Genomic DNA, 25,765 nt, shown 5'->3' on the forward strand with positions numbered 1-25,765 from the left:
TAAACTATACATTGTATATACAGTAGATTAAATGAGCTGTATTAACTGCACAAACCCTGTTATATAAAGCCTAAACCCAAAATGTTGATGTCCAGCTTTACATACTCGTGTCTATGTATCAGTCTGTCTCTACTCTATAGCTAGTGACCGTATGCAAGAATATGTGTATATGTGATGTAATTGATATAGTGTCTGTCTCTGTGTGCAGCACATGTGTGAACGGCGCTGTGGTCTCGTCTCCCGTCCAGCTGCATCATGGGGATCGAATCCTCTGGGGAAACAACCACTTCTTCAGGTCAGTGAGACACATTTACACTTGGAGGCTGAGTTTAATTGTGTGTCTACTCAGACCATCACAAGCATTGATTTGTCGTCCGTTAAAATGGATTTGTTTAGTGAAAACTGTGGTTGAAAACGATGTCAAATTGAGCCAAAGCCGTATGTGTGTGCGGTGAGTACGTACTGACTTTAGTGCTCTCTTTGTCTCAGGATCAGCGTGTCGAATGTGTTTCGTGTTGGTGTGGAGGATGAGGAGGGCAGTGTGACGAAGGCTGGTCTTCACGCTGAGCATCTGGATGTGGATCGTCTCAGTCACGCCTCCAGTGACAACAGCTTCAGTTTTGAGTCGGCACAGACTGAAGTCATGATGAAAGCGCTGGGAAGCGACGGTGAGAGACAGACAACCTCTTACAGTCAATATAACCTGGAGTAAAGGGTGAATGTTACAAACTAATAAAAACACATTTGAGATCCAAATGAAATTGAATAAAACTACATTTAAAGTAAATGGCAGCACTGCACCAGTATTCTTCCACAAATTTTATAGTTGATTAATTAATTATTACAGTTTTAATTACCATGCCTATTTAGAGAACATATGTAAACAAAACAAAACTAGCCACTAATAGTTCTCATATATCATGAAAAATGTATTATTTTGTTCTCGTTAACATTAATAACATCACATATAGTTTGACAGGCAAATGAGAAATGATTTAATTCTTTTTCTTTTAGTCTGGAAATTTTTTATTGAATCTAGAACGATTTTTAGAGAGCATGTGTAAACAAAAATATCCACTAATATTTTTCATATCATAATTTTTTTTTTCTTTTGAATGAATAGCATCACATATACCTTAAAATGTGTATCGAAGATTTTAGGCTTTTTTTTTTTACCGATTTAACAAAAAATGAGAAATAATTTGTTTTTAATAATGATTTACTTTTTTCCCTTTATTCTATTATTTAAAAAAATATATATTTTTAGAGAGCATATGTAAACAAAATATCCACTAATATTTGTTATATATGATTTTTTTTTTCAGGCATTTAACACTCAACAATTTCATATATATATATAAATATATGTTTGTGTGTGTGTGTGGGTGTGTGTGTGTTATGTAATTTGTATTAATTTCTAACATAAAAATAATCAAATTATATTATACTTATTATATGGACAGTTTTTCCATGACATGTCGACACTAAAAGCTTTATTATATATTAGTAGATATTTTTAATTAAATGCGTGTGCATTTTGACCATTTCTCCTCAACTTATTTTTTATTATCCAACTCTTTCTTACAAAGCATGTACTTGGTTTAGGGAGTGTTATGTTGCTGCACAAGAAGAGGAAAAAAAAAAAAAATAGATGAATAAAAGTAAAAACCAGAACAACAATCACAACAACAACAAAGGCAATATGTGACCCTGGAGCACAAAAGCAGTCTTAAGTCGCTGGGGTATATTTGTAGCAATAGCCAACAATACATTGTATGGGTCAAAATTATCCATCCAAATTATCCAAGTAAAGATCATGTTCCATGAAGATATATTGTAAATTTCCTACCGTAAATATATTAAAACTTAATTTTTGATTAGTAATATGCATTGCTAAGAACTTCATTTGAACAACTTTAAAGATGATTTTCTCAATATTTAGATTTTTTTGCACCCTTAGATTCCAGATTTTCAAATAGTTGTATCTCAGCCAAATATTGTCCTATCATAACAAACCATACATCAATGGAAAGCTTATTTATTCAGCTTTCAGATGATGTGAAGAAATTGACCCTTATGACTGCTTTTGTGGTCCAGGGTCACATATATAAAGAACAACAGCATTAGATGGGATCTTAATACACAAAGGAAGATAAAGTCTATTTGAAATCATATATATAGTACAAAAAAAGTGTATACTTATTCTTATTGGTTGAATTTTTATCAGTGAAATATGTGTCTCAGAGCCGCAGCAGTCGGTGCTTCACTCTCTGGAGCGCAGGCATGAGGAGGAGAAGCGCTCAGCTCTGGAGCGACAGCGGATGATGTACGAGCAGGAGCTGCAGCAGCTGCGCAGACGCCTGTCGACAGAGCTGCAGACGCAGCACCAGCGCAGCAGCGAGCAGCTCAACGCCAGCCTGGGCTCCTCTCAGAGCCCACTGTGCCAGTGGAGTGACGGGAGGTGCATGCTGAGTTATATTACACACCACAGGAAGTATTTAGTGTGTGTGTGTTTGTGTGCTAAATGTCATGTTTATGTGCTTTCAGAGAGGTTTTGATGAATCGAAGTCTGCGTAAGCTCAAAGAGCAGATCGTGAAGGCCAATCTGCTGGTTCGGGAGGCTGGATTCATCTCTGAAGAGCTCAACAAGAAAACTGAATATAAAGTCACACTGCAGATACCGGCTGCAAACCTCAACGCCAACCGCAAGGTCAGGAGAGGCGCTCTGTGTGTGCGTGTGATTGACTGTTGAAGGATTTATCCGCGTATATTTTTAACATTAATGTTGTAGGTTTATGGTGTCATATTTGTGAATCGTTCAAAATGAATGGTTCATTTAAATGATTCAGTCAGCAAACAAGGATTCGTAAATCATTCTTTGGAAACTGGACTGGATGACGTGTTCGTCACGGTCTGTGTAACTTACTCGAAAACATACAGATAAGAAGCAATATTTGACTATACGTTTAATTAAATATTCATTCAGTTGTCACACTATTTGGCATGTGAATCAGTGAATCAGTTTTTGTAATTCATCAGGGTTCAGACACAGTCATATATATATATATTTATTTATAATATTTTAATACATATATACTATTCAAAAATCAAAAAGATTTTTTTGGAGAGAGATTCATGTTTTTATTTAGCAAGGATGCATTAAATTGATCAAAAGTGTCAGAAAAGACTTTTATAATGTTACAAAAGATTCTATTCTGTTCTTTTGAACTTTCTATTCATCAAAGATTCCGGAAAAAAATGTATCAGTTTCCTCAAAAATATGAATCAGCACAACTGTTTTCAACATTGATAATATTAAGAAATAAAAAATAATGCTAATAATAAAAATTAGAAATGATTATTGAGCATCAAATCAGCGTATTAGAATGATTTCTGAAAGATCATGTGACACTGAAGACTGGAGTAATGATGCTGAAAATTCAGCTTTGATCACAGGAATAAATTACATTTTACAATATATTCAAACAGAAAACGGCTATTTTAAATTGTAATAATATTTCACAATATTACTGTTTTTACTGTAATTTTAATCAAATAAATATAGTCTTGGTGAGCAGAAGAGACTTTAAAATAAAATAAAAAATCGTACCGAAACTTTTTTTTTTTTTTTAATTATCTTTATTTCTAAAACATATTTCATCACTCAGAAATTGTTATGTTAGTTTCTTTTCTATAAACATGAACACTCATAGAAATTCAGACATTGAAAGCGTTTCATTTAAACAAACCATTGAAAGGAAATGATTTGAACGTTCCATCTTCATTACAGTACGTGCTTTTAAAGGACTGTTGAATTGTGGGTCGGGTGAAAATGCTGCTTTAATAATAAAGACTGATGTTTCCTGAGCGCAGCGGGACATGGTTCTGAGCGAGCCGGCGGTGGAGGTGAGGAGGAAGAGCAAAGGCAAGCAGATCTGGTCCATGGAGAAGATGGAGAACCGGCTGCTGGACATGAGAGAGCTCTATCAGGAGTGGAAAGACTATGACGAGGACAATCCTGTAGGTCAAATCACATGACAACTTCCTGCATTATCAGATTTGAACATGCTACACATTACTGTGTTTTTACTGTAGCAACATTGACAATGATATTTTGGAGCTACTAATGTCATATTTATTATTATGATGTAATTTTAATATTGTTTTTTTTTAATATAGTCAATATTTGTAATGTCAGATTATTCAATATTTATTTATTTTCAATTTGAAATTTTTGAAAAACATTTTTATTATTATTTTGAAGTAAAACTATATCTCTCGATTAATATGAGGTTGTAAGTATACATTTTATTATAAAATAATTATTTTTAAGTGAAAATATATATACATTGAGAGATTTATGAGGCTGTAAGTGTACATTTTATTATAAAATAGTTACATTGAAATAAAATAAAATATGTAAGTCTCTCAATTAATATGAGGCTAAGGAAACTAAGTATAACTTATTATATAAAAGAATTAGACAAATCAACTACGCAATATAACTCATAATAATGCTAGAATAACTTTATATATAATTGTCCATCCATTTTTGGTGAATTTTAAGTTGTTTTAATGGAGATCTTAATCTAACCAATAAATATGTAAATACTAGTTATTTTAAAATAGGGCTGTCAATCTCATCCAAAATAAGAGTTTTTGTTTACATAATATATGTGTGTACTGTGTATATTTATTATGTATATATAAATACAAACACATGCATGTATATATTTAAGAAAAATAGGTTATGTTTATATATTAAATATATTTATAATATAATATAAATATATAAATGTATATACATGTAAATAATTAAAAAATATATACTGTATGTGCGTGTATTTATAAATACAAAGATAAATAAACACAGTACACACACATATATTATGTAAACAAAAACGCTTATTTTGGATGCGATTAATCGTTTGACAATACTATTTTAAAATAAATGTAATTTTAAAACAGTCAAAATATAACACTAATATTAAACAATATTTTAGAAAATAAAAATGAAAATGAATTATATTTAAAAAAATGTTTAAACAATTTCAACGCATTTTAAATTTGAAAACAATTAAATTATCACTAAATAACTAAAATATTTTGTTAATATGCATTAATAAATATAAATAAAATATTTGGATTTTTACCTGCGTGTAAGTATATATTTTAGGCCAAAGATTTGGTTTACAAAAAAAATTGGGAATCCCTGAACTAGCATGATGTGGCTTAAAGGAAACAATACTGAACAGTCAATGTTTGTTCCTCCAAAAACGCGGTTTTGATGAGCATCATAAATGAAGTATGCTTACACGTGTTCTCTTCATCCTCGTTGCCTGTGCTCAGGCCATGCGCTCCTACTTCAAGCGTGCCGATCCGTTCTTCGACGAGCAGGAGAATCACAGTCTGATCGGTGTGGCCAACGTCTTCCTATCCTGTCTGCTGTATGACGTCAAGCTGCAGTACGCAGTTCCCATCATCAACCAGAAGGGGGAGGTGTGCGCGCAAACAGATTGGTTCTAACCATTAGAAAGAGCGCAAGCCATTGACTGATTGCCGTTGGTTTTGTGTGTTTTCAGGTGGCGGGTCGGCTTCACGTAGAAGTGGAGCGTCTGAGCGGAGAACTAGAGGAGTGTGAGACGGGAGGCTCTGAGATCAGTCCAGACGGCGAGACGCAAGAACGCAAACTCACCTGCATGGTCAGATAAAACAGGACATCATTCAAACATGCAATATGTGACCAGTGCTGCCAAAATGAGTCTGAATCATAGACTGTATAAAAACATGGACGTCGTGTCCGTGACGTCACCCGTAGGGTTCCGAAGAGAGTTTTTGAAGCTCAAAAGTGGGCGGAGCGGGCCGTCGCCATCTTGGCAGCACGTCACCGCACGTCACTCCCGGATAATCGAAAATGGGCAAAATTGACTCGCTTTTGCAGCCAGCCTCTAGCGGCCAGTTGATGAATTACAGTTTAAGTCACTTCCGTGTTGGCTTCACGAGAGAGAGCGGGAGGTTGCCGCTTGTTCTGAACGCACACGGTCTAATTTTGAGCTACAGGCAAAAGAAGTGAAAAACTTTTCACAAAAATGAGTTCATTAAGCCCTCTTCTAGTGATCCCAATGCTCCAAATAGTAATTAAACAGCTAAAAAGATCTTTATTTGTACGTTTTCTGATTCTTTTAAAATTTGCTCATTCCGACTCATTTTGCCAGCACAGGTCACATATTTCTGTAGATCTGAGCTGTAGTTGAGTGTAGGACATGAATGTTTTCTGTGGGTTTATTTCCAGATCAAGGTGTTGCAGGCGACAGGATTGCCTCAGCACCTCTCCAACTTCGTTTTCTGTCAGTATCATTTCTGGGAGCAGCAGGAACCCGTGTTTATCGCCCCTGAAGTGGGTCTGACGGCCCCCAGCAGCAGAGAGCCGCAGAGTCTGGTGGTGTTTGACAACTGCAAGGTGAAAACACTGCCTTACATGGAGTAAAACATTGCGTTTGTGCCAGTTGTCGGTCATCACGCATGTCTATGTGCATCTGTAGACTCTAGAAGTGGCCGTAACCGAAGACTTTCTGGAGTTTCTGATGGAGGGCGCCGTGGCGGTTGAAGTTTATGGTCACAAACAGGCAAATCCGCGCAGGAATCTGGCTCTCTGGGACCTGGGGGTGATTCAGGCAAAGACTCGCTCTCTCAGAGAGAGGTACATATGCATTTATTAGACTATCCTTAAACACAAAAACTATCACAGATCGTTTCTGTGACAGCAGAGCTAGATTTAGTCAATGTTCAGATGATTGGGGTAAATAAATAATTAAATAATAAAAAATTCAAATGATTAATTTCAGAATAATTTTAAAACGGTAATTAAAATATTTGCGTAAAATATTAAGAAATATAAATAAAATATTTTATTTGTTTACCTGCATGTCATTAAAAAAGTGAAAGTGTGAAAGTGAAAGTGACGTGACATGTGGCCAAGTATGGTGACCCATACTCGGAATTAGTGCTCTGGATTTACCCATCCAAAGTGCACACACACAGCAGTGAACACACACAAACCGTGAACACACACCCGGAGCAGTGGGCAGCCATTTATGCTGCGGCGCCCGAGGAGCAGTTGGGGGTTCGGTGCCTTGCTCAAGGGCACCTCAGTCGTGGTATTGAAGGTGGGAGAGAGCGCTGTACATTCACTCCCCCCACCTACAATTCCTGCCGGTACGAGACTCGAACCCACAACCTTTGGGTTATGAGTCCGACTCTCTAACCATTAGGCCACGACTTCCCCATTAGACCATCAACCAACATTTAATGTAAAATTAAAGTTAATAAATCCTTTTCTTTAAAAAAAAATCTTTTTAAAATACTCAAAATAAAACACTAAAATACTTTACAAAAATATGAATACATATATTTTATTTGTTTACCCTGCATGTCATGTGACCATCAACCATTAATGTAAAATATAAATTAGTAATTTTAATCTTAATCTTAAAATAATAATTAATAAAAAAAATAATTTAACTGTTTTATCTGCATGTCATGTGCCATCATCTGACATATAATGTACAATTGAAAAAAAAAAATGTTTTAAACCATTTTAAATTTAAAACAATCAAAATAAAACACTTACTAAAATATTTTTCTGAAATATTACTATAAAAATTTGTATTTGTTTACCTGCATGTCATGTGACTATTAACAATATTGAATGTCCAATTAAAATGAAGAAATAATTTTAAAATATTTTAATTTTAAAACAATCAAGATAAAACACTTAAAGTATTTCGTACAATTTTAATAAATAAACATAAAATAATTTAATTTGTTTACCTGCAAGTCATGTGACCATAAAACTGACATTTTGACATTTGAGAAATAATTTTAAAGTAATTTGAATTTTAAAACAATCAAAATAAAACACTTAATAAAATATTTTAGTAAAATATGAATAAAATAATTATATTTGATTACATGCATAATGTGAACCAATCAACCAACATTTAATGTGGAATTAAAATTTAAAAATCATTGTAAAATAATTTTAATAAAAAAATCTAAATAAAAACTAAAATACTTTAGTAAAATATTAATAAATAAGATAAATTATTTGATTACCTGCATGTCATGTGCATCATTACCAACATCAGAGAACAGTGAAGATGTGAATGTGTTGTTAAATTATTTAAATATTATTTAAAAATGTTCAAAACGGTTTGGTTGCCAAAAAAGCTGGGGTTTGGGAATACTTGAATTAGGATGCACCAAAAACAGTTGTAATTTGGTTTTTGACTCATTTTGTAAAAGTGAAGTTTCTTTTCCGTTTTATTGTGTGTGTCTGTGTCTGTGCGTTCGTGCATGTGTGTCTGTGTCTGTGTGTCTGTGTGTTCGTGCGTGTGTGTGTGTGTCTGTGCGTTTGTGCGTGTGTGTCTGTGTCTGTGTCTGTGCGTTCGTGCGTGTGTGTGTGTCTGTGTCTGTGCGTTTGTGCGTGTGTGTGTTTCTGTGTCTGTGTCTGTGTGTGTGTGTGTGTCTGTGTCTGTATCTGTTTGTTCGTGCGTGTGTGTCTGTGTCTGTGCGTGTGTCTGTGTCTGTGCGTTTGTGCGTGTGTGTGTTTCTGTGTCTGTGTCTGTGTCTGCGTCTGCGTGTGCGTGTGCGTGTGTGTGTGCAGGTGGAGTGAAGTGACCCGCAGGCTGGAGCTCTGGGTTCAGATCCTGGAGCTGAATGATGCTGGAGAGTTTGTGCCGGTGGAGGTTCAGTCAGCTAAGGACTTCTGCACAGGAGGAATATTTCAGCTCAAACAGGTCTGTGTGGACATTAATGATAGTAACGAGGTGTAAAACTAAATCTTGACACATTTTTCTGTAGAAGATCTGATTTTCCTTCGATGCCGCTCATGACTTGACTATGTGTGTGTGTGTGTGTGTGTGTGTGTGTGTGTGTGTGAGAGACAGGGTCAGTCCAGGCGTGTTCAGGTGGAGGTGCGTTCGGTCCAGGACTCCGGCACCATGCCTCTGATCACCGAGTCTGTGCTCAACATCTCCATCGGCAATGTGGAGGTCCATCAGACTCGAACTGGCAAAATCACAGAGACCCAGAGGGTGAAAAACTCATCTTTAATTTTTAGTTAAAATCATCATGTCTCATTCACTAAACGTTTTAAACATTTTCACACATAAATGTTGATTCAATGTTATGCTAATTTTAAGAACCAGCTCAAACCAGACGTACACTAATATCACAGGTAACCTCAAAAAACATGAAATGCATTAAGCTAAAATGATTTTTATGTATAAATTTGATATAGAAATGTAGTGACACTAAGTGACAGTAAGGCCCTTATATGGATATGTTTGGGTGTGTCTTATGCTAATTACATACTGCTGGCACATGCTTCTATATTATATTATATATTGATTAACATCTGAATGAGGGTAAAATGCACATGCTTGAATTCCTGATGAATCCAGTGTAAAGGTTTCTCACACGTTGTATGTGAGTATTAGTGAATGAGTATTTGTTGATGAGCTCTATTAGCAGATGCACAGGTCTGTACTCAAGGGTTTTTTTTTGTCTTATTTTTGAAGGTGGGAGATAAAGATGTGGACAGTTATCAGGTAATAACTTTTCAGGCTTTTTTAAATAGGTGAATGATGTCTATATATGTCTGTGGTTGTCACTGTCGTTCATCAGTGCGGGACAAGACGCTGAATATTGAGTAGGCATTGAGATGTAAATATGGGTGATCATATGTTGATGAACATGTTTCTGAATGATTCTATTTATATACACTATCATTCATTTTTTTTTAAGAAATTTATAGTTTTATTTAGCAAAAATGCATTAATTTGGTCAGAAGTCAGGAATAAATTACATTTTACAATATATTCAAACAAAAAACTGGTATTTTAAATTGTAATAATATTTCACAATGTTACTGTTTTTACTGTGTTTTTCATCAAATAAATGCAGCTTTTGTGAGCAGAACAGACCTACAGTACATTAGTGTAGATATGAGCTTTACTATGTGCTTTATATATATTAATAAAGCAATATCTTCTGCATGTTTGTACCTGTAGGAGGTTGATCTGGAGAGACTGAGAGCTCGGTGGCTCACAGCTCTAACTGAACGACAGGAATATCTGGACCAACGTCTTCAGAAACTTGTTGGCAAGCACGGTAAGACGAGATGTAGATGACCTGCATGCTTATGGGTTTCTAGAAATCAAATGTGTTTGAGTGGAATATATTGAAGGAACATCTTTTATGAAAATGAGAGAAAAGTGTTTGACGGCTGCTAGTTTTGCTCTGGCTCTTGTAGATAAGTCAGAAGAGGATGTGGAGAGCGAGTCGCAGCTGCTGGAGTGTCGTCTGACGCTAACGGAGGAGAGAAACGCTGTGCTGGTGCCCTCTGCTGGCAGCGGTATCCCAGGAGCCCCGGCAGAGTGGTATGTGACGGTATACTTGCTCATATTTTATTCCTTACTGGTCCTACAATGTTATTTCCTTTCAAACAATCATAGGACTACCTTTATCTAACCATAACCAACTTGTTAAATTCAAATGCAAGAAGAAAATCCAACAATCTGATTGTTTTGTACTCTTTGGTTAATTCAGTTTAGTGAATTCTTCTCATGAACCTTATGTTCACTGTCTGGCTCCTGTTCCCGCAGGGCTCCTGTGCCAGGAATGGAGACGCACATCCCAGTCATCTTCCTGGACCTCAGCGGTAAATATTTACCGTGTTCCAAATCCTGGTGCGCTGCCTTGGATGTTTACTCCCTACATAGGCAGCTGCCTACTAAGGGTGCATCATAACTGAAATAGGCCTCATAAGTGAATGATTTGGAACATGAACCTGACTCACAATTGTTTTCCAGTTGAATTTAATGTCGAGATGCTAACACAATCTAATATGTATAAAACGCACAACACACAAATATCGCTTCAAATAATAAAGTAATGAAAATGTAAAGTGAATTCGTTAACATTAAAATTTAATTTAAAATTAGTTTAAAACTGGTATTTTTGTATTCTTACCTGATTTCTTTTTTTTTCATAATTTTATGTACTTTTGGCATTTTTTATTAGTTTTGTTTTTTAATATTACTATTTCGTATTAAGGCTTTTTTATTGTTCAGTTGTATTTTTTATTTTCAGTTAGTAATTTTATTTCATTTAGTTTTCAATGTAGCATTTCTATTGTTTGTCATTTTAATGTATTATTTAGCTTATTTAATTTCAGCTTTATTAAGAACGTTTTTGTTAGCATGTTGAGTTGATAGCATGATCTAATATAGAGTATATACAATACAAAACATAAGAGTTTTAAATTTAACTGCCTTTATTGCCAAAGATAATAATTAAATGATTAAAAAATGTTAATAAATAAATAATTTTAAAATATCTAAATGAAAAAGCTTTTTTAAAAGATGAAATATTTGATTTGCTTAAATGCGTGTTATTTTAGTATTATATACCATTTTATTTTTGTTAATATTTTGAATTGGCTTTTATTTTTATATTATTATTTCCATTTAAGTTTTAGTAATTTTCTCATGCTTTTGTCATTTTTATTAGTTTATATACACATACACACACACATTACTGTTTTTTTTTTTCAGTTAGTGATTTTAGTATTTCATGTATTATTTATATTTTATTTTATTAAGAACTTTTGTGTTCATTTTAATAGTTTTAGTTTAACACAAACACCCTGATGTGACCATGAACTGACTGATCAGAGAACTGTGAACATGTGAATGTGTTGTTCAAATATTTAAATATCGGCTTAAAATCTCAGAGGGACTTATTTTACAAATTTAGTTCAGCTGACCAAAAAGTTGGGAGTCTCTGTTGTATGAACTATTTGTGATCAACATTTCTCTCTTCTGTCTATCTACAGCTGATGACTTCCGTGATCATCTGTCCGCTCCTCTAGCTGGAGGTCTAGATGCTGCACTCGACAGAGAAGATAAAGATGATTTCATGGACTTACAGATAGTCAAATACTATGATAATGAGGTGAGGAGACCGTATTTTGCTTCTCAGTGGAACAAAAAAACTGCACCACGATATTCCACATGACATGAAGGAATCACTCTCTTCCCACAGGTGAAGACAGAGGCATCATGGGACTGCACCGTTCATGACAGTCCTGAGCTAAATCGAGTGACGGGGCCAGATCTCAGGATTTACCTCACAGTCCGCACCATGGTTCTGCTCAGTCATCCCGCACAAATGCAGCTGGTCCTGCGCAAGCGCATCTGCGTGAACCTCACCGGACGACAGGTGTGACATTTAAAGGGTTAGTTCACCCAAAAAGTTCTGTCATTAATTACTCCCCTCATGTTGTTGGAAACCCGTAAGACCTTTGTTCATCTTCGGAACACAATTTAAGATATTTTGGATGAAATCTGAGGGCTCTCTGACCCTCCCATAGACTGCAAGGTAACTACCACGTTCAAGGTCCAGAAATAATTAATGACAGAACTTTCATTTTGGGGTGAACTAACACTTTAATGTGTGTGACTCGACTGATGGGGTTATTTTTGTGTTTTTTTTATTGAGTGCTCTTTCATCGATTGGATCTCTTCCTGCAGGGCTTTGCTCAAAGTCTGCTGAGGAGAATGTCTCACCGCAGCTCGATTCACGGCTGTGGAGTCACGTTTGAGATCGTCTCAAATATCCCAGGGGTACGTGAAGAGCAACACGATCTTTTCTTGTTTGAGTAATGTGAATTTTTTGATACTATACATTAGTGTTCAGAAGTTTGAGGTCTGTAAGATTTTTTTTAATGTTTTTGATAGAAGTCTCTTATGCTCATCAGGACTGCATTTATTTGAGAAAAAAAAGTAATATTGTGAAATATTATTGCAATTTAAAATAAGTGTTTTCCATTTGAATATATTGTACAATTTAATTTATTTCTGTGATCAAAGCTGAATTGTCAGCATCATTACTCCAGTCTTCAGTGTCACATGATCCTTCAGAAATCATTCTAATATGCTGATTTGCTGCTCAAGAAACAGTTTTGATTATTGTCAATGTTGATTCTTTGATGAATGTGAAATTCAAAAGAACAGAATTTTTTGAAATAAAGTCTTTTGTAACATTATAAATGGATTTACTGTCACTTTTGGTGCATCCTTGCTGAATAGAAGAATAATAATTTCTTTAAAAAAAATCCTACTGACCCCAAACTTTTGAACGGCACTGTACATAAGTCTGAGAAACAGGTAACAGAAGCAGGTGTGTGCATTTGTTGACAGGACATTCAGAGCTCAGAGGACAGAGAGATGCTCGCCCGACTGGCCGCCAGCACCGACAACCCAGGAGCCGACAGTGAAGCCGCCATCGAGAAATACCTGCGGAGTGTGTTAGCAGTAGACAACATCCTCACGCTGGACCGCCTCAGACAGGTCTGACACACTGTGTCTGCTTTATATATATGCCTAAATAAGAATAGAAATGCTTTGTTTTTTGCTGTATACACGTGTCATCTTTGTATTTTTTGTGAATTCAGGAGGTTTCGGTGAGGGAGCATCTATCAGATAAAGGAAAGATTCCCAAACGCTGCCTCAGTTCACCAAATGTACACCGGGTAAGACATAAACAATATCTCTGAGCAAAAATACATCATCTAAATCAGCTCAGACCTAATCCAGAAATGAAACACAATCTGCTTATTTTTCAGCTCTCTGGCAGCAGGAAAGATCTGTCCACCAGCCAAGACTCAGAAGACAATAAAGTGAGAAAACACACCTTAAATAGTGGCGTAACAGTTTAGATTTCCTATAGTTTGGTTCGTGTCTCAGTTCGGTAAATACTTAGTATGCCACTGTTTTGGGAAACCACTCATAACAAGCAATGATTTACAGAGCTGGGTAGATTACTTACAAGTTATAGTTCGTTACTGATTCCATATTTCATTACAAAAATTGTAGTTAGTAACATAATCCATTACATTACATATTTTAGGTAATCAGACTACATTTTGATTACTTTTAGATTACTCATTTAACACATTGATTTAAATAGAATAATATTGTACCATATTGATATTAAAATGCAAAGTAATATATTCCATTCGTTGGTATTAACAACATAAAGTGAATTAAGCACTAAATTTCAGGGTTTCCCAAACTGGGGTTCTTGAAGGAACTGCAGTTTAATGAAAAGCTAATAATTAATTAAGTCATACAAATTTAAAATTAAAATAAATAATTTTAAAATAACATCAACGTAAAAAATGAAATATTTTGTTAACCTGCATGTCAAGAAAAATGTAAAAGATGAAAAAGAATTAGGCAGAATCAATAAATTATGAATAAATTATTTATATTGTGTAAATATAGGTAAAATGTAAGTATTTTAAAATGTAATTTAATCTATATACAAGTACTTAATTTTTGGAAACTGATTACGAAATCCAAATTTCATGTAATCAATTACTACCCAGATCTGATTATTTATTACTGGGATCACTCGGTAACATCCAGTATACTCAGATTTGTACAGTATTTGCATCGTTTCATTTTCAGATTCATTTTATTACTTGGAACACCTAAGGATAAAAACCTTAGCAACACCCTAGCAACCACTTATAATACCATAGCAACATAAAAATGCTTAGAACACCTTAGCAACGCCCTAGTAACCACTCATAATACCACTGCAATTGCAAAGTAACATAACTAAAATACTCAGAACACCTTAGCAGCACCCCAGCAACCAGCCTAAACTCTCTAGTTCCCTTTCATTTACTGTCCATCCAGATGTTCAGCTTGTTTAATGATGGTTTCTTGTCTGTGCTTTGATGTTCTGTAGGGTGGTTGGGACAGTCGGCAGGAGATTTCTGTGCTAACATTAGCCACGAAGAGCCCATCTCACTCAGCGTCGGTACAAAACCAAAACTCAGAGCCAGGTAACTGTCCTCATCCTCTTCTGCTGTCCACCTTCCCCTTCACAGGTAAGACTGAGCTTACATTACCTGATGGAGTTTGACTTTACTCCAGTGTTTGGCTGTCTAACATGACAACAGCAAAAAAAAAAAAAACAGCAAAAATAATACTCAGAGCACCTTAGCAACACCCTGGCAACCACCCAGAACACTATAACCACATAAAAACAGTGAGTGCACCTTAGCAACACCCTAGCAACAATTCAGAACACTATAGCAACATGATAAAAACACTCAAAACACCTTAGCAACACCCTAGAGCACACAGTGACACATAGCCACATAGTGACATTGTCAAAAAATACTTGGAACACCTTAGCAATGCCCTAGCAACCACTCATAATACCACAGCAATTGCATAACAACAGAAAACACTTAGAACATCTTAGCAACACCCTAGCAACCACTCAATACCACTGCAACAATATACAAATGATAAAACACCTTAGCAACACCCTAGCAACCACTCATAATACAACTGCATCTTCAAAGTAACGATTAAAATACTCAGAACACCTCAGTGACACCCTAGCAACCATTCAGAACACCATAACAACATAACAGCACTGAGATCACCTTAGCAACTCCCGATCAACAATTCAGAACAATATAGCAACATGATAAATATGCTCAGAATACCATAGCAACACCCTAGCAAACATTCAAAACACCTTAGCAACATAGTAAAAACACTCAGAACACCTTAGCAACACCCTAGCAACCACATAGCTACATTGTTAAAAATACTTGGAACACCTTAGCAATGCCCTAGCAACCACTCTTAATACCACAGCAATTGCACAGCAACATAAAACACTTAAAACATCTTAGCCACACCCTAGCAACCACTCATAATACCACTGAAACTGAAAAAAAAAAATGATAAAACACTCAAAATACCCTAGCAACCACTCATAATACCAATGAAACTTCAAAGTAACATGATTAAAATACTCAGAACACCTTAGCGACACCCTAGCAATCATTCAGAACACCATAGCAACATAACACTGAGAGCAACTCCCTAACAATTGAGAACACTATAGCAACATGGTAAAGATGCTCAGAACACTTTAGCGGCACCCTAGCAACCACATAGCATCATTAAAAATACTGGGGGTGCGTCTCAATCAGCTCCCGAGCTCGTGAATCAGTAGATCGTGTACACGAATTCGGGCACTGGTAAGTTCCCTGACTCCCTGCACGTTGGGACAGTGATCACTCGAATTCCAGTGACATGATTACGTACAGCGTCAACGGACAACATAATAGAACGTCATCACTGGAATTAATAAACAACATGCAGGACCAATCTAATTTTTATATTATTTTTTATTCTCTTTAAACACATTGTTCCGTTGCATGTTCTTACAACATTTCAGCCGAATATTAATTATAAATGTTAATTAGATGTGTTCAATTCCTGTCTAGCAATGTGTGTTTGTTGAAATGTACTAAAAACGTTTTTTCTTTTCAAATCTTCTATCACGCATCATTATATTTATTGAGTTGGCTCGTGTGGTTTGTTTCACGCTTCAGAAATGTGACGTTATTTCCGGTAAGGGAGCATAGTGAGCGCCGATGCTCCCTAGTTTTCTAGTTGCACTCCCTAGTGCATTGTGGGATTTTTCAGGGAGCGAACGTTCCAGTGGACACTCATAATATCACTGCAACTTCAAAGTAACATAATACTCAGTACACCTTAGCAACACCCTAGCAACCAGCCACATATTTCTAGCACCTTGTCACCAAGCACCACTTTTCTTCAGATAAGTTATTGAAAGCTGTAACTGATTGCTAGTACCCTTGACCTGCTGGCCTGTGCATTAACTCAGCACTCCATGGCGCTTATTAAAGATTTGTGTTTGCAGCAGTTGTTTGGTGCATGTCGTCAATGTGCAATAAAGTAAAACTGTTCAGTAAAAAGTGTATGCGGTTCTTTTGATCGCTGTGCTCTGTTTGGAGGCGCTGATCTGCTTATGTAGTTTTGTTTTTGCTTTATTCATGCTTTGCGCTTTTTTTAACTCACATGGGTTTCCCTTCTGCCTTTCTTCTGTCCTTCCATCTTTCTCTCCTCTGCTGCTCCTCAAACCCGTGTTCCTGCAGGTCTCTCAGGATTTGCTGCATCTTATTTCTCCCCAGTGAAAGCTCTAGTGTCTCCAGTACCCAAGATGTTCAAATCTCTGTTGTCCAAGAAAGAGGAGAAGAAAGAGACGCCTCCTCCTGCTGCCTTTGAGCAGGTAACAAAACCTGCTGTGGCTCTAAAATATACTTCACAAAACATTTCTAGATTTAGAAAAGCATAATATAGTATTATCACTGCACAGTGTACCAATCTGTGATTAGCATACAATGTCCTGGACTTATAAATTTAGAGTTCATGGTTATGTCTCATCTGTATTGAAATGATTAATATTTTTACTATAGTAAAATAAAATAAAATATAGAATTTTTTAACCCAGAAAAATAATTGCAACATTCATCAAGTTGCAAAATGTATGGCAAATGTGTGGTATTCCTGGTAAAATTCTGATATTTTGAAAACTATTTTCATCTATTTCAACTAGAATGTGCCACGTATTGTTGTTCAGTCTGTCAGTCTTGAAGACATCAACAGCTATGAACTGGTAAGTCTGTTCAGTCTGTCTGTTCAATTTTATTTTTTTAATTTATATAAATAAATTTTGTATAATATTTGTATCTTTTTGAATAGTAATAAAAAAAAATTTTTATGTTTTAATGTTTATATAAAAAGTCATGTTTGATCTTTTATTTTGAAGACTCCACAGTCTCCTTCAAAATACATATTTCCCATATTTCCGGTTATTCCTGATAAAGTAGAGACCACTGAAGCATCCACCATATCCTCAGAAACCACGTCTGACATCCAGATAGTAAGTCTACATGTATTATAGGCTGCTCCTTATTAGTATTGTGAACAGTATCTGGTGATGTGGTGTAGCGGGTAACATAAAAGTTGGTTTTAATACTGTGTATATTATTACTTACCTTGATCTTTATGATCTCTTCAGAGCCATGCTATGGAAACTCCAATTTCAGAGAATCCAGAGAATGTTAAGGAGATTCTGTTGCCTCACCTTCCTCAAGAAGTTAAAGAAGTTCCAACTCTTTCTGTTCCTCCAGTGGTTGAGGAAGTTCTACCATCTAATCTTTCTCCAGAAGTTGAGGTTCCACCTCCTAATCGTTCTTCAGAGGTTGAGGAGGTTCTACATCCATCTGTTCCTCAAGTGATTGAGGAAGTTCTACCATCTAATCTTTCTTCAGATGTTGAGGTTCCACCTCCTAATCGTTCTTCAGAGGTTGAGGAGGTTCTACATCCATCTGTTCCTCAAGTGATTGAGGAAGTTCTACCATCTAATCTTTCTTCAGAAGTTGAGGAGGTTCTATCTCCATCTGTTCCTCCAGTGGTTGATGAAGTTCTAGCTCCTAATCTTTCTCCAGAGGCTGAGGAAGTTCTATCTCCATCTGTTTCTGCAGAAGTCAGAAAGGTTCCACCTCTTCCTGCTTCTTCAGGAGTCAAAGAGTCTCTACCTCCTATGGTTCCATCCGAGATTAACGAGGTTCCACCTCCTGCTTCTGTAGAGGTTGAATACCCCAAGCAAAGCCCAGTTGGTGATTCAACAAACAGCTCCATCAGCGATGTCTCAAGTGGATACATCTCCACAAGTGTCTCCACAGTGACTCTCTCTGAGTGTGCGGTCTCGAATGTTGACCCTCCTCTCCTTGACAGCACAGAGGCCAAAATAGACTCTACTTCCAAAAGGACTGAACCTAAAACAGAGTTTGTGCCAACAACCAGCACATGCCCAGAGCATCAGTCAAAACTTGAACCAGCTGACCTAGAACTTGGAAAATGGGCACCTATAGAATCCCAGACATCAGAAGAACATGGTCAAGTGTCTCCTCTAGATACATCTCCTCAAAAACTCCTCAGTGTTTCTGATTCCTTACCTCAAGAAACCTCTGAAGCCAACGTCTCTTCATCTTGTTCAGCCGCATCAGTACCATCTACACCACTGGCACTACCAGCTGCCTCAAAAGCAACTGATCTGTCAGTTCCAGTCAAGACAGCTAAGCCATCAACACCTGACCAGCAATCAAGACCTGAACAAAACGTCAAACCCACTCCTGCTCCCACCTCCAACCCTTTCCAAATCCACAGAGTCAAGACCTCCGGCCTTAAGTCTTTCAAGGGAATCCTGCATGAAGAAGATGTAGAGGGCAAAACTAAACTCGGTCACTCTTTATCTTCACTGAGTGAGTCTCAAGAAAGACTGGAGATCCTTTCAGATTCAGAGGAAAGCCTAGAGACTCCCGACTGGCTGAAAGAGGGGGAATATGTGACTGTGGGCACAAATAAAACTGGAACAGTCCGTTATGTTGGACCGACTGACTTTGCAAAGGGCGTTTGGGTTGGAGTGGAACTTGATGTTCCAGCAGGTTGGTAATGCTCTTTAACTTCAGTAGATCAATTTATCAGTAGAGTCAATACTACCGGCATGCATATCAGATTCCAGTCATTGGAAAGGACTTGCAACCCATTGACCATGGACAATGGATTTGCAAATATTGTTTGTAAGGAGCATTTGCATGGATAACTTGAGAAGTCAGTAGATCTAGAGAACACTGTGTGCAATACCACCTTCTTGCTGTACTGGCCAGGGCTGCATTTCCCAAAAGCATCGTAAGCCTAAATAGATTGTATAGACCGTTGGTGCCAATGGCTTCTATGATCTACTTAGGCTTATGATGCTTTTGGGAAATGCAGCTCTGGTCCCAGGTGTTACATGTTGTGGACTTGTGGTTTTGTAGGATTCAAAATGGTACTCCCTAGTGCCTTTTTAAAAAAAAATATCAATGGACCATTGATTAGCAATGGTTCTCTTCTCGTATCTGCCACCAAATAATGATGCTCTTATTCATTTCTAGATAAAAACTATGGTTTAGACTTGTGGATGTGTGTGATTCAAAATGGCGCTCACTAGTGCCTTTTTACAAAATTTGCACTTGCATAGACTTCATAGTGGTCCACTAACCAACTTTTTCAATTATGAGAAATGATGTCTAATCCCATGATGGACCATTGATTGAAAAATATTCTCCTGTCATATGCACCACCAGATAATTATGCTCTTCTTCATTTCTAGGTACAATGTGGTTTTAGATTCAAAATGGTTCTCATTAGGCCCTTTTTACGAAATGTACACTTGCCTATACTTGAAAGCAGTCCATTAACGAATTGTCCCAATTATTTAAAATAACGTCTAATCCCATGATCAATGGACCATTGATTTGAAAATCGTTTTACCTAGAAATTAAGACAAGCAAAATTGTTTGTACTTGTGATTTCGCATGATTCAAAGTTGTGCTCACTAGTGACTTTTTATGAAATTTACACTTGCATAGACTTCACAGTGGTTCACTAACCAACTGTTTCAATTACAAGAAATTAAACCTAATCCCATGTTCATTTGACTATTGATTTGGAAATATGATTTTGAAAAATTGTGCTCACTAATCCCTTTTTAAATGAAATGTATACTTGCATGGACTTGAAAGTGGTCCACTAACCAAGAGTTCCAATTTTAAAAAATTGCCTAATCCCGTGATCAAAAGAACGCTGATTTGCAAATGTTCCTTTTGTATGCACCACCCAACAATTATGCTTGTCTTAATTTCTAGGTAAAAACAATGGTTCGGACTTGCGGACTCAAAATGGTGCTTTCTAATGCCTTTTTGTGAAATTTACACTTGCATAGATTTCACAGTGGTCCATTTACCAACGGTTTCAATTATTAAGAAACGATGTCTAATCCCATGATTAATTGACCATTGATTTCAAATGTTCTGCACCAAATAATTATGCTATTCTTCATGTCCAGGTAAAAACGATGGTTCGGTTGGTGGTCGCCATTACTTCCACTGCAACCCTGGTTACGGCGTTCTCGTGAGACCGAATCGGGTCACGAAAGCGGCGGGTACCGCTAAACGGTCGAGGCAGAAACGCAAGCAGAACCTCTCAGGATCTAGTCCCAACCTGGCAGCCCTTACAGCGATGGCCAAAGGAGAAGCTGGAGCACGCAAGGGTGAAAACAGGAAGTCTTGGGTTAGCTGAGGACAATGCATCCTTGTTGATGGACGTGTACAGAGGACAGTATTGGTATGGCACTGAAACACTACACTGATACTTGCAGGGATGTAACTGCCATCTGATTTACTAATGCATATCTACACTACATAGTGCTTATAGTGTTCGAAAAACCTGTTTCAATCCTCAGTAAGCAGTATTTTTGGTATTACTCTTTTTTTTTATGTTTTTTAATAACACAAAGTGCCCAGTTTACCTGAAGCCAATGTCAGGGAGTATGTGCATGTGGATGTTCTCTAAAAAAATCAGGATACTGATGGATTCACTTGAGTGCTTCATTTCATGATTTTACATACAGTAGGAAGTTGGGATGGGTTTTACTTGTGGAGATTAAAAGTGCCAGACAGTTTTATTCATAAATGAATGTTTTTAGTGTTGTTATGGTGAGTTAGTTCTGTATTTTCTGTTGGTTTGGTACCTTTGTATTACTGTTTTTTTCTTTTTCTTGAATGAGTAATTTATGATCAAATTGTTATTTGTTTATTTATTTGCAGATCAAAGTAATGACAAAAAATAATAATGTTGAAGATTTTATATTGCAATGGTGAGCGTAATAAACTTTATTATTTTATTATCTTGCCTTGTTATACACGTCAAACTCTTAAAAGAATAATATCACAAGGTTGATCTTCAATATACCTTTATTTTCCAGAAGATAAAGTACTAAAATAAACACAAGTTTTAAAAAAAGTCATTTTAAACAAAGAAACTGTACAAAAAGTTCATATATACTATAGTATACTTACAGAACAGTCTACTGTCCAAAAAAGGCACTAAATTCTTAAATGGGAGATACATATGTTTCACAACAGAATGCTTTGAAATCATAGAATTATTTGATTCAAACAATCTTTAAATTCATAGTTACGGTCTTCTGTTTCTTTATACAGTTGCTTTTATAAGCCTATAGGTTTTTTGTTTATAGACATGAAAATGCACTCTGAGGAACTAAATGGAAAGCACCCCCTTTGAACCAGCAGGGTTACTGTTCATTGCTCTGGAATAAAACACTTGAGGCAACAGAACGAGTCATTTGTAGAATCTGTATGTCGCTTTGAGATCATGTAAATGTCAATACTTGACATCATACTGCAGTTTGGCACATTCTGTCATGTGTACCAAGAGGCTGTAATGACACACATATGCGGACAATTGAACACACCTGAACATTACAGCATTAGAGAATGACCTTTTTTGTGTATCGCTGCAATGTTTAAATGTAACAAACTTATAGTACAAAACAAATGTGGCAAATAAAGTAGCAAGTTTCTTGCGTGAAGGGGGTGCTCAGGAGACTGCTCTGAACGTAAAACATAAAAACGGTGTAAAACAATCAAATAAAAAAGAATCTCTTGAATTATTATTAAACAAAAATTGTCATTTCATAAATATTAGTTGTACACAGGAAGATATAGGAGAAAGGATACATAAAAAGCTGGCCTTCATTCATGACACGGACAGAACCAATTTCTGTTTAGCTGTTTGTAAAACCATTCTTATGTAATTTGTCACTTTATGTAAGTGTTGCATTGAGTTTGTGATCATTAATGTAAGAATGGCTCTACGAATTATTCGTTCGGCTCGGTTCAATGAATGAAGCCCAGCGAGAGAATAAAGTTCTTTTAGAACCTTTTTTTTTTTTTTTTATTAAAAAAAAAAAGCTACATTTTGGAACCAAGCTTATGTTAGATGAGAGTTCAGACTCTCGAAGCTCTGTGGCAGCGGAACAAACATTTATCAGTCAGTCTCTTGTGAACAATTAACACTGTGAAATTCTGATGTCATTTCACAATAATAATAAAGCTTCGTGGGAGTTTGCACGTTATAATTCTTAACTTGAGCCAAAATTTGAGTGGAATGATATTTCACGTTGACGTATTTAATTCTAAACACGATGAGAGCAGATTCTTCAGTCTTGACACTTTGTGTGAAATCTTTGCATGTAAATCAAACGTAAAAGCTAAATAAATACAAACATAAGAATAGCGCTTCAATGCAAATTCACTTTGGGTAATGCTGGACACTTAACAGTTAAAAATAAAGAAAGCTAGCTGTCTTGCAGGTTCATTTAGAGTCCAGGAGACTTGAGCTTTTGCGGTTATGTAACCACATCAAGTTTCACTACAATTATAATTCACCACCAAATTATCATTTGAACATGATTCAAATCTAAATACAGTATAATGCAGTTGGATAAATCTCACCATAAATCCAGGTTAAATTTCATCCACAAACCAAAAGGAAAATAATATGAAATTATATTTTGCATTTTGAAGATATTTTTATGGCATCATAGCAATTATGCACATTTTCCTTTAAAGGGGTCATAGGATGCCCATTTTCCACAAGTTGATATGATTCTTTAGGGTCTTCATGAAAAGTCTGTAACATAGTTTGGTTAAAATTTCTCAATGGTAGTGTAAAACAACACCTTATTTACCCTGTCAAAAACAGCTCTTTTCAGAGCACGCAGTTTTGTAGCATTTTCCTTTAAATGTTCATTTAACACCCCGCCCCTCTGCTCTCAGAGAGACTGTTTACTTTAGCTGCATTCATCGTGAAACTTGCTAATTAGTACATTATTAGGAAAGGCGATTTGCAAAGATTCATAAAAAAAAACCTTATACTCACTTCTTCTGTAGGTGAAGCTGGATCACGAATGATTCGTGTGAACATAAACGCATTTATGTTGATCGCGGGCGCATTCCCTTCAAAAACAAACGTAATTCACTGCGTCTTCAGCGGCTCAGATGTCGGGAGTAAATGACGACTGCTATGTTCATTATTACATCCAACAACAGAACACCTCAATCGCTTAGGAGTCATTCTTGTCTACATCTGCTCCAGCGGTGAAACAATGGCGGACTGATGACAGTCACTCAGGGCGGGTCTAAGGTAAGACGCCAGTTCAGTCTGTGCTGAAACACTACTGTCAATCAAACTATCGTGGCTGTCTGTGTGACGTCACACAGACAGGCATCTGAGATCGGCTCGATTTGAGAAAGGGGTAAAGATTTTAGTAGATTAACAAAAAAACGCTGGGTGGATTTTTCTCATTTTAGGGTGGTTGTGTACACACACTGCCAACACATTTCAGTTCAAACAACTTGTAAAAGTGCATGTAGCATCCTATGACCCCTTTAAAGAAAATCCTTTAAAATATTGTTTTAATATTTTTTTGTTTAATTCTTTTGTTTAAAATATATATCTATATTTAACCTAAATATATCTATGTTTAAGACCATAAACGCTTACAATTTTCAGCATTTTTGGAGAGGAAAATGTGCTTTAAAATCTGCCAAAAAAACCTCTCTAGTCTCTAAAATATTTATTTTATGCAAAATATATTAATTTCTCTTTCACTTTGTGGTGAAATGTGTTCTTGACAGTTTTCATGAGATTCACCCAATTGCTGTTTGATGAAATCCCTTACAAAAGTAAAGTAGAAACGTTAAACCTGTGAACTGAGAGCATCTGTAGTGGGAATGGAGGAGAGCATGGATCCAGAGCAGAAATTTGCTGAGACTCGCCTCTCTCCTAAACCATCTGCCTTTAGCTTATCTGTGGGAATGAGGGTCACTGGAGCACACGGACAGGAAGCACACCAAACATTATACAAGTTACTGGAATGAGGTACGAGGTTTGGGTCGGCAAGGGTTAAATAAGAGACGTAGGTGATGGCCGAAACATCGTGCAACGACCTTCCACTTATCAGTTCCTGTCAAGAGTGTGTGTCGTTGACTCTGGGTGTGTTTAGTGGTTCAGTAGGAGTGTCGATGGTAGGCCAAATGGAGCTGATTTGGTCATTGCTCCAAGAACACAAACGCACGCACGCACTCATCGATCCTCTTCATCCTGCGTTCTTCCTCAGTCGTCATCCAGTGACTCGGTCTTGATTTCACTGGCCACGCCTCCCGGATGGGACAGGGCGAGGATGCTGTGATTGACAGCTGCCATCTCCACTGCGAGAGAGATGGGGTCCTGGTGGTCTGCGTGATTGCCGGTGTCATCCTTAAAGAGACGTGTGCGTGAATGAGCAACTGCGTCAGTGAAACATTCGATATCAGGTTACAAAAGTAATCAACTTTTTTTTGTAGTATTTTAAAATGTTAAAATAAACTTTTGCTTTATATGGAAAATTTTAGATTTCATTGTAGGAATTTCATTTTTTTACAACAGCGATCAGTATATCATACTGATTATCACTATTGCATTGGTCAAAATAATATAAATGTTAATATAAATGTTTACACAGTAATATCATAAACGAATACATAATATATTTATAAAAATATGTAAGTAAATTGTTTTATTATTATTACATAAAAATATTTTAGTTTAAAAAATGTTTTTTCTTTGGGACTGTCGATTTAACATGTTAATTTGATGCAATTAATTATGGAGGGGGGGACACTTTAAAATTAACACACACCACATATTTCATTTAGCACAATGTCTTTTGGGGGGTAATTTCTCAGCCCAAACTGATTTGGTACATCATGTGATGAATTAAGATTTAAAATTTTAATCATTTTAGATGTAAAATTTGAATTGCTTGACAGCCCATGTATGTATGTGTGTATATATATATATATATATATATATATATATATATATATATATATACACACACACACACA

At 36.2% G+C, this 25,765-nt stretch overlaps 2 protein-coding genes across 4 annotated transcripts in view; one reads left to right on the forward strand and one right to left on the reverse strand.

Annotated features, from left to right (window-relative positions):
• Positions 1-21,625, forward strand: part of LOC107704069 (kinesin-like protein KIF13B) — a 38,407-nt gene extending 16,782 nt beyond the window's left edge. The window contains exons 17-43 of the mRNA XM_016506911.1: positions 209-295; positions 490-668; positions 2,245-2,461; positions 2,548-2,710; positions 3,874-4,020; positions 5,350-5,499; positions 5,583-5,702; positions 6,293-6,460; positions 6,543-6,700; positions 8,666-8,798; positions 8,949-9,095; positions 9,582-9,611; positions 10,074-10,173; positions 10,316-10,442; positions 10,668-10,723; positions 11,900-12,018; positions 12,109-12,285; positions 12,597-12,689; positions 13,266-13,415; positions 13,520-13,597; positions 13,691-13,744; positions 14,824-14,920; positions 17,063-17,196; positions 17,524-17,583; positions 17,737-17,850; positions 17,989-19,417; positions 20,860-21,625. Of these exons, the coding sequence (XP_016362397.1) occupies positions 209-295; positions 490-668; positions 2,245-2,461; positions 2,548-2,710; positions 3,874-4,020; positions 5,350-5,499; positions 5,583-5,702; positions 6,293-6,460; positions 6,543-6,700; positions 8,666-8,798; positions 8,949-9,095; positions 9,582-9,611; positions 10,074-10,173; positions 10,316-10,442; positions 10,668-10,723; positions 11,900-12,018; positions 12,109-12,285; positions 12,597-12,689; positions 13,266-13,415; positions 13,520-13,597; positions 13,691-13,744; positions 14,824-14,920; positions 17,063-17,196; positions 17,524-17,583; positions 17,737-17,850; positions 17,989-19,417; positions 20,860-21,092 (4,720 nt within the window). The 3' untranslated portion in view covers positions 21,093-21,625. The remainder of the gene's footprint in view (positions 1-208; positions 296-489; positions 669-2,244; positions 2,462-2,547; positions 2,711-3,873; positions 4,021-5,349; positions 5,500-5,582; positions 5,703-6,292; positions 6,461-6,542; positions 6,701-8,665; positions 8,799-8,948; positions 9,096-9,581; positions 9,612-10,073; positions 10,174-10,315; positions 10,443-10,667; positions 10,724-11,899; positions 12,019-12,108; positions 12,286-12,596; positions 12,690-13,265; positions 13,416-13,519; positions 13,598-13,690; positions 13,745-14,823; positions 14,921-17,062; positions 17,197-17,523; positions 17,584-17,736; positions 17,851-17,988; positions 19,418-20,859) is intronic.
• Positions 21,626-24,474: 2,849 nt separating this feature from the next.
• Positions 24,475-25,765, reverse strand: part of LOC107704071 (homeobox-containing protein 1-like) — a 12,415-nt gene continuing 11,124 nt past the window's right edge. For all 3 annotated transcript variants that reach the window (XM_016506915.1, XM_016506914.1, XM_016506913.1), the window contains exon 10: positions 24,475-25,136. In XM_016506915.1, coding sequence (XP_016362401.1) covers positions 24,993-25,136 — 144 coding nt within the window. In that variant the 3' untranslated portion in view covers positions 24,475-24,992. The remainder of the gene's footprint in view (positions 25,137-25,765) is intronic.

Source organism: Sinocyclocheilus anshuiensis, unplaced genomic scaffold (assembly GCF_001515605.1).
Source record: "Sinocyclocheilus anshuiensis isolate Anshui unplaced genomic scaffold, SAMN03320099.WGS_v1.1 scaffold534, whole genome shotgun sequence".
In the NCBI taxonomy this organism is placed as follows: Eukaryota; Metazoa; Chordata; class Actinopteri; order Cypriniformes; family Cyprinidae; genus Sinocyclocheilus; species Sinocyclocheilus anshuiensis.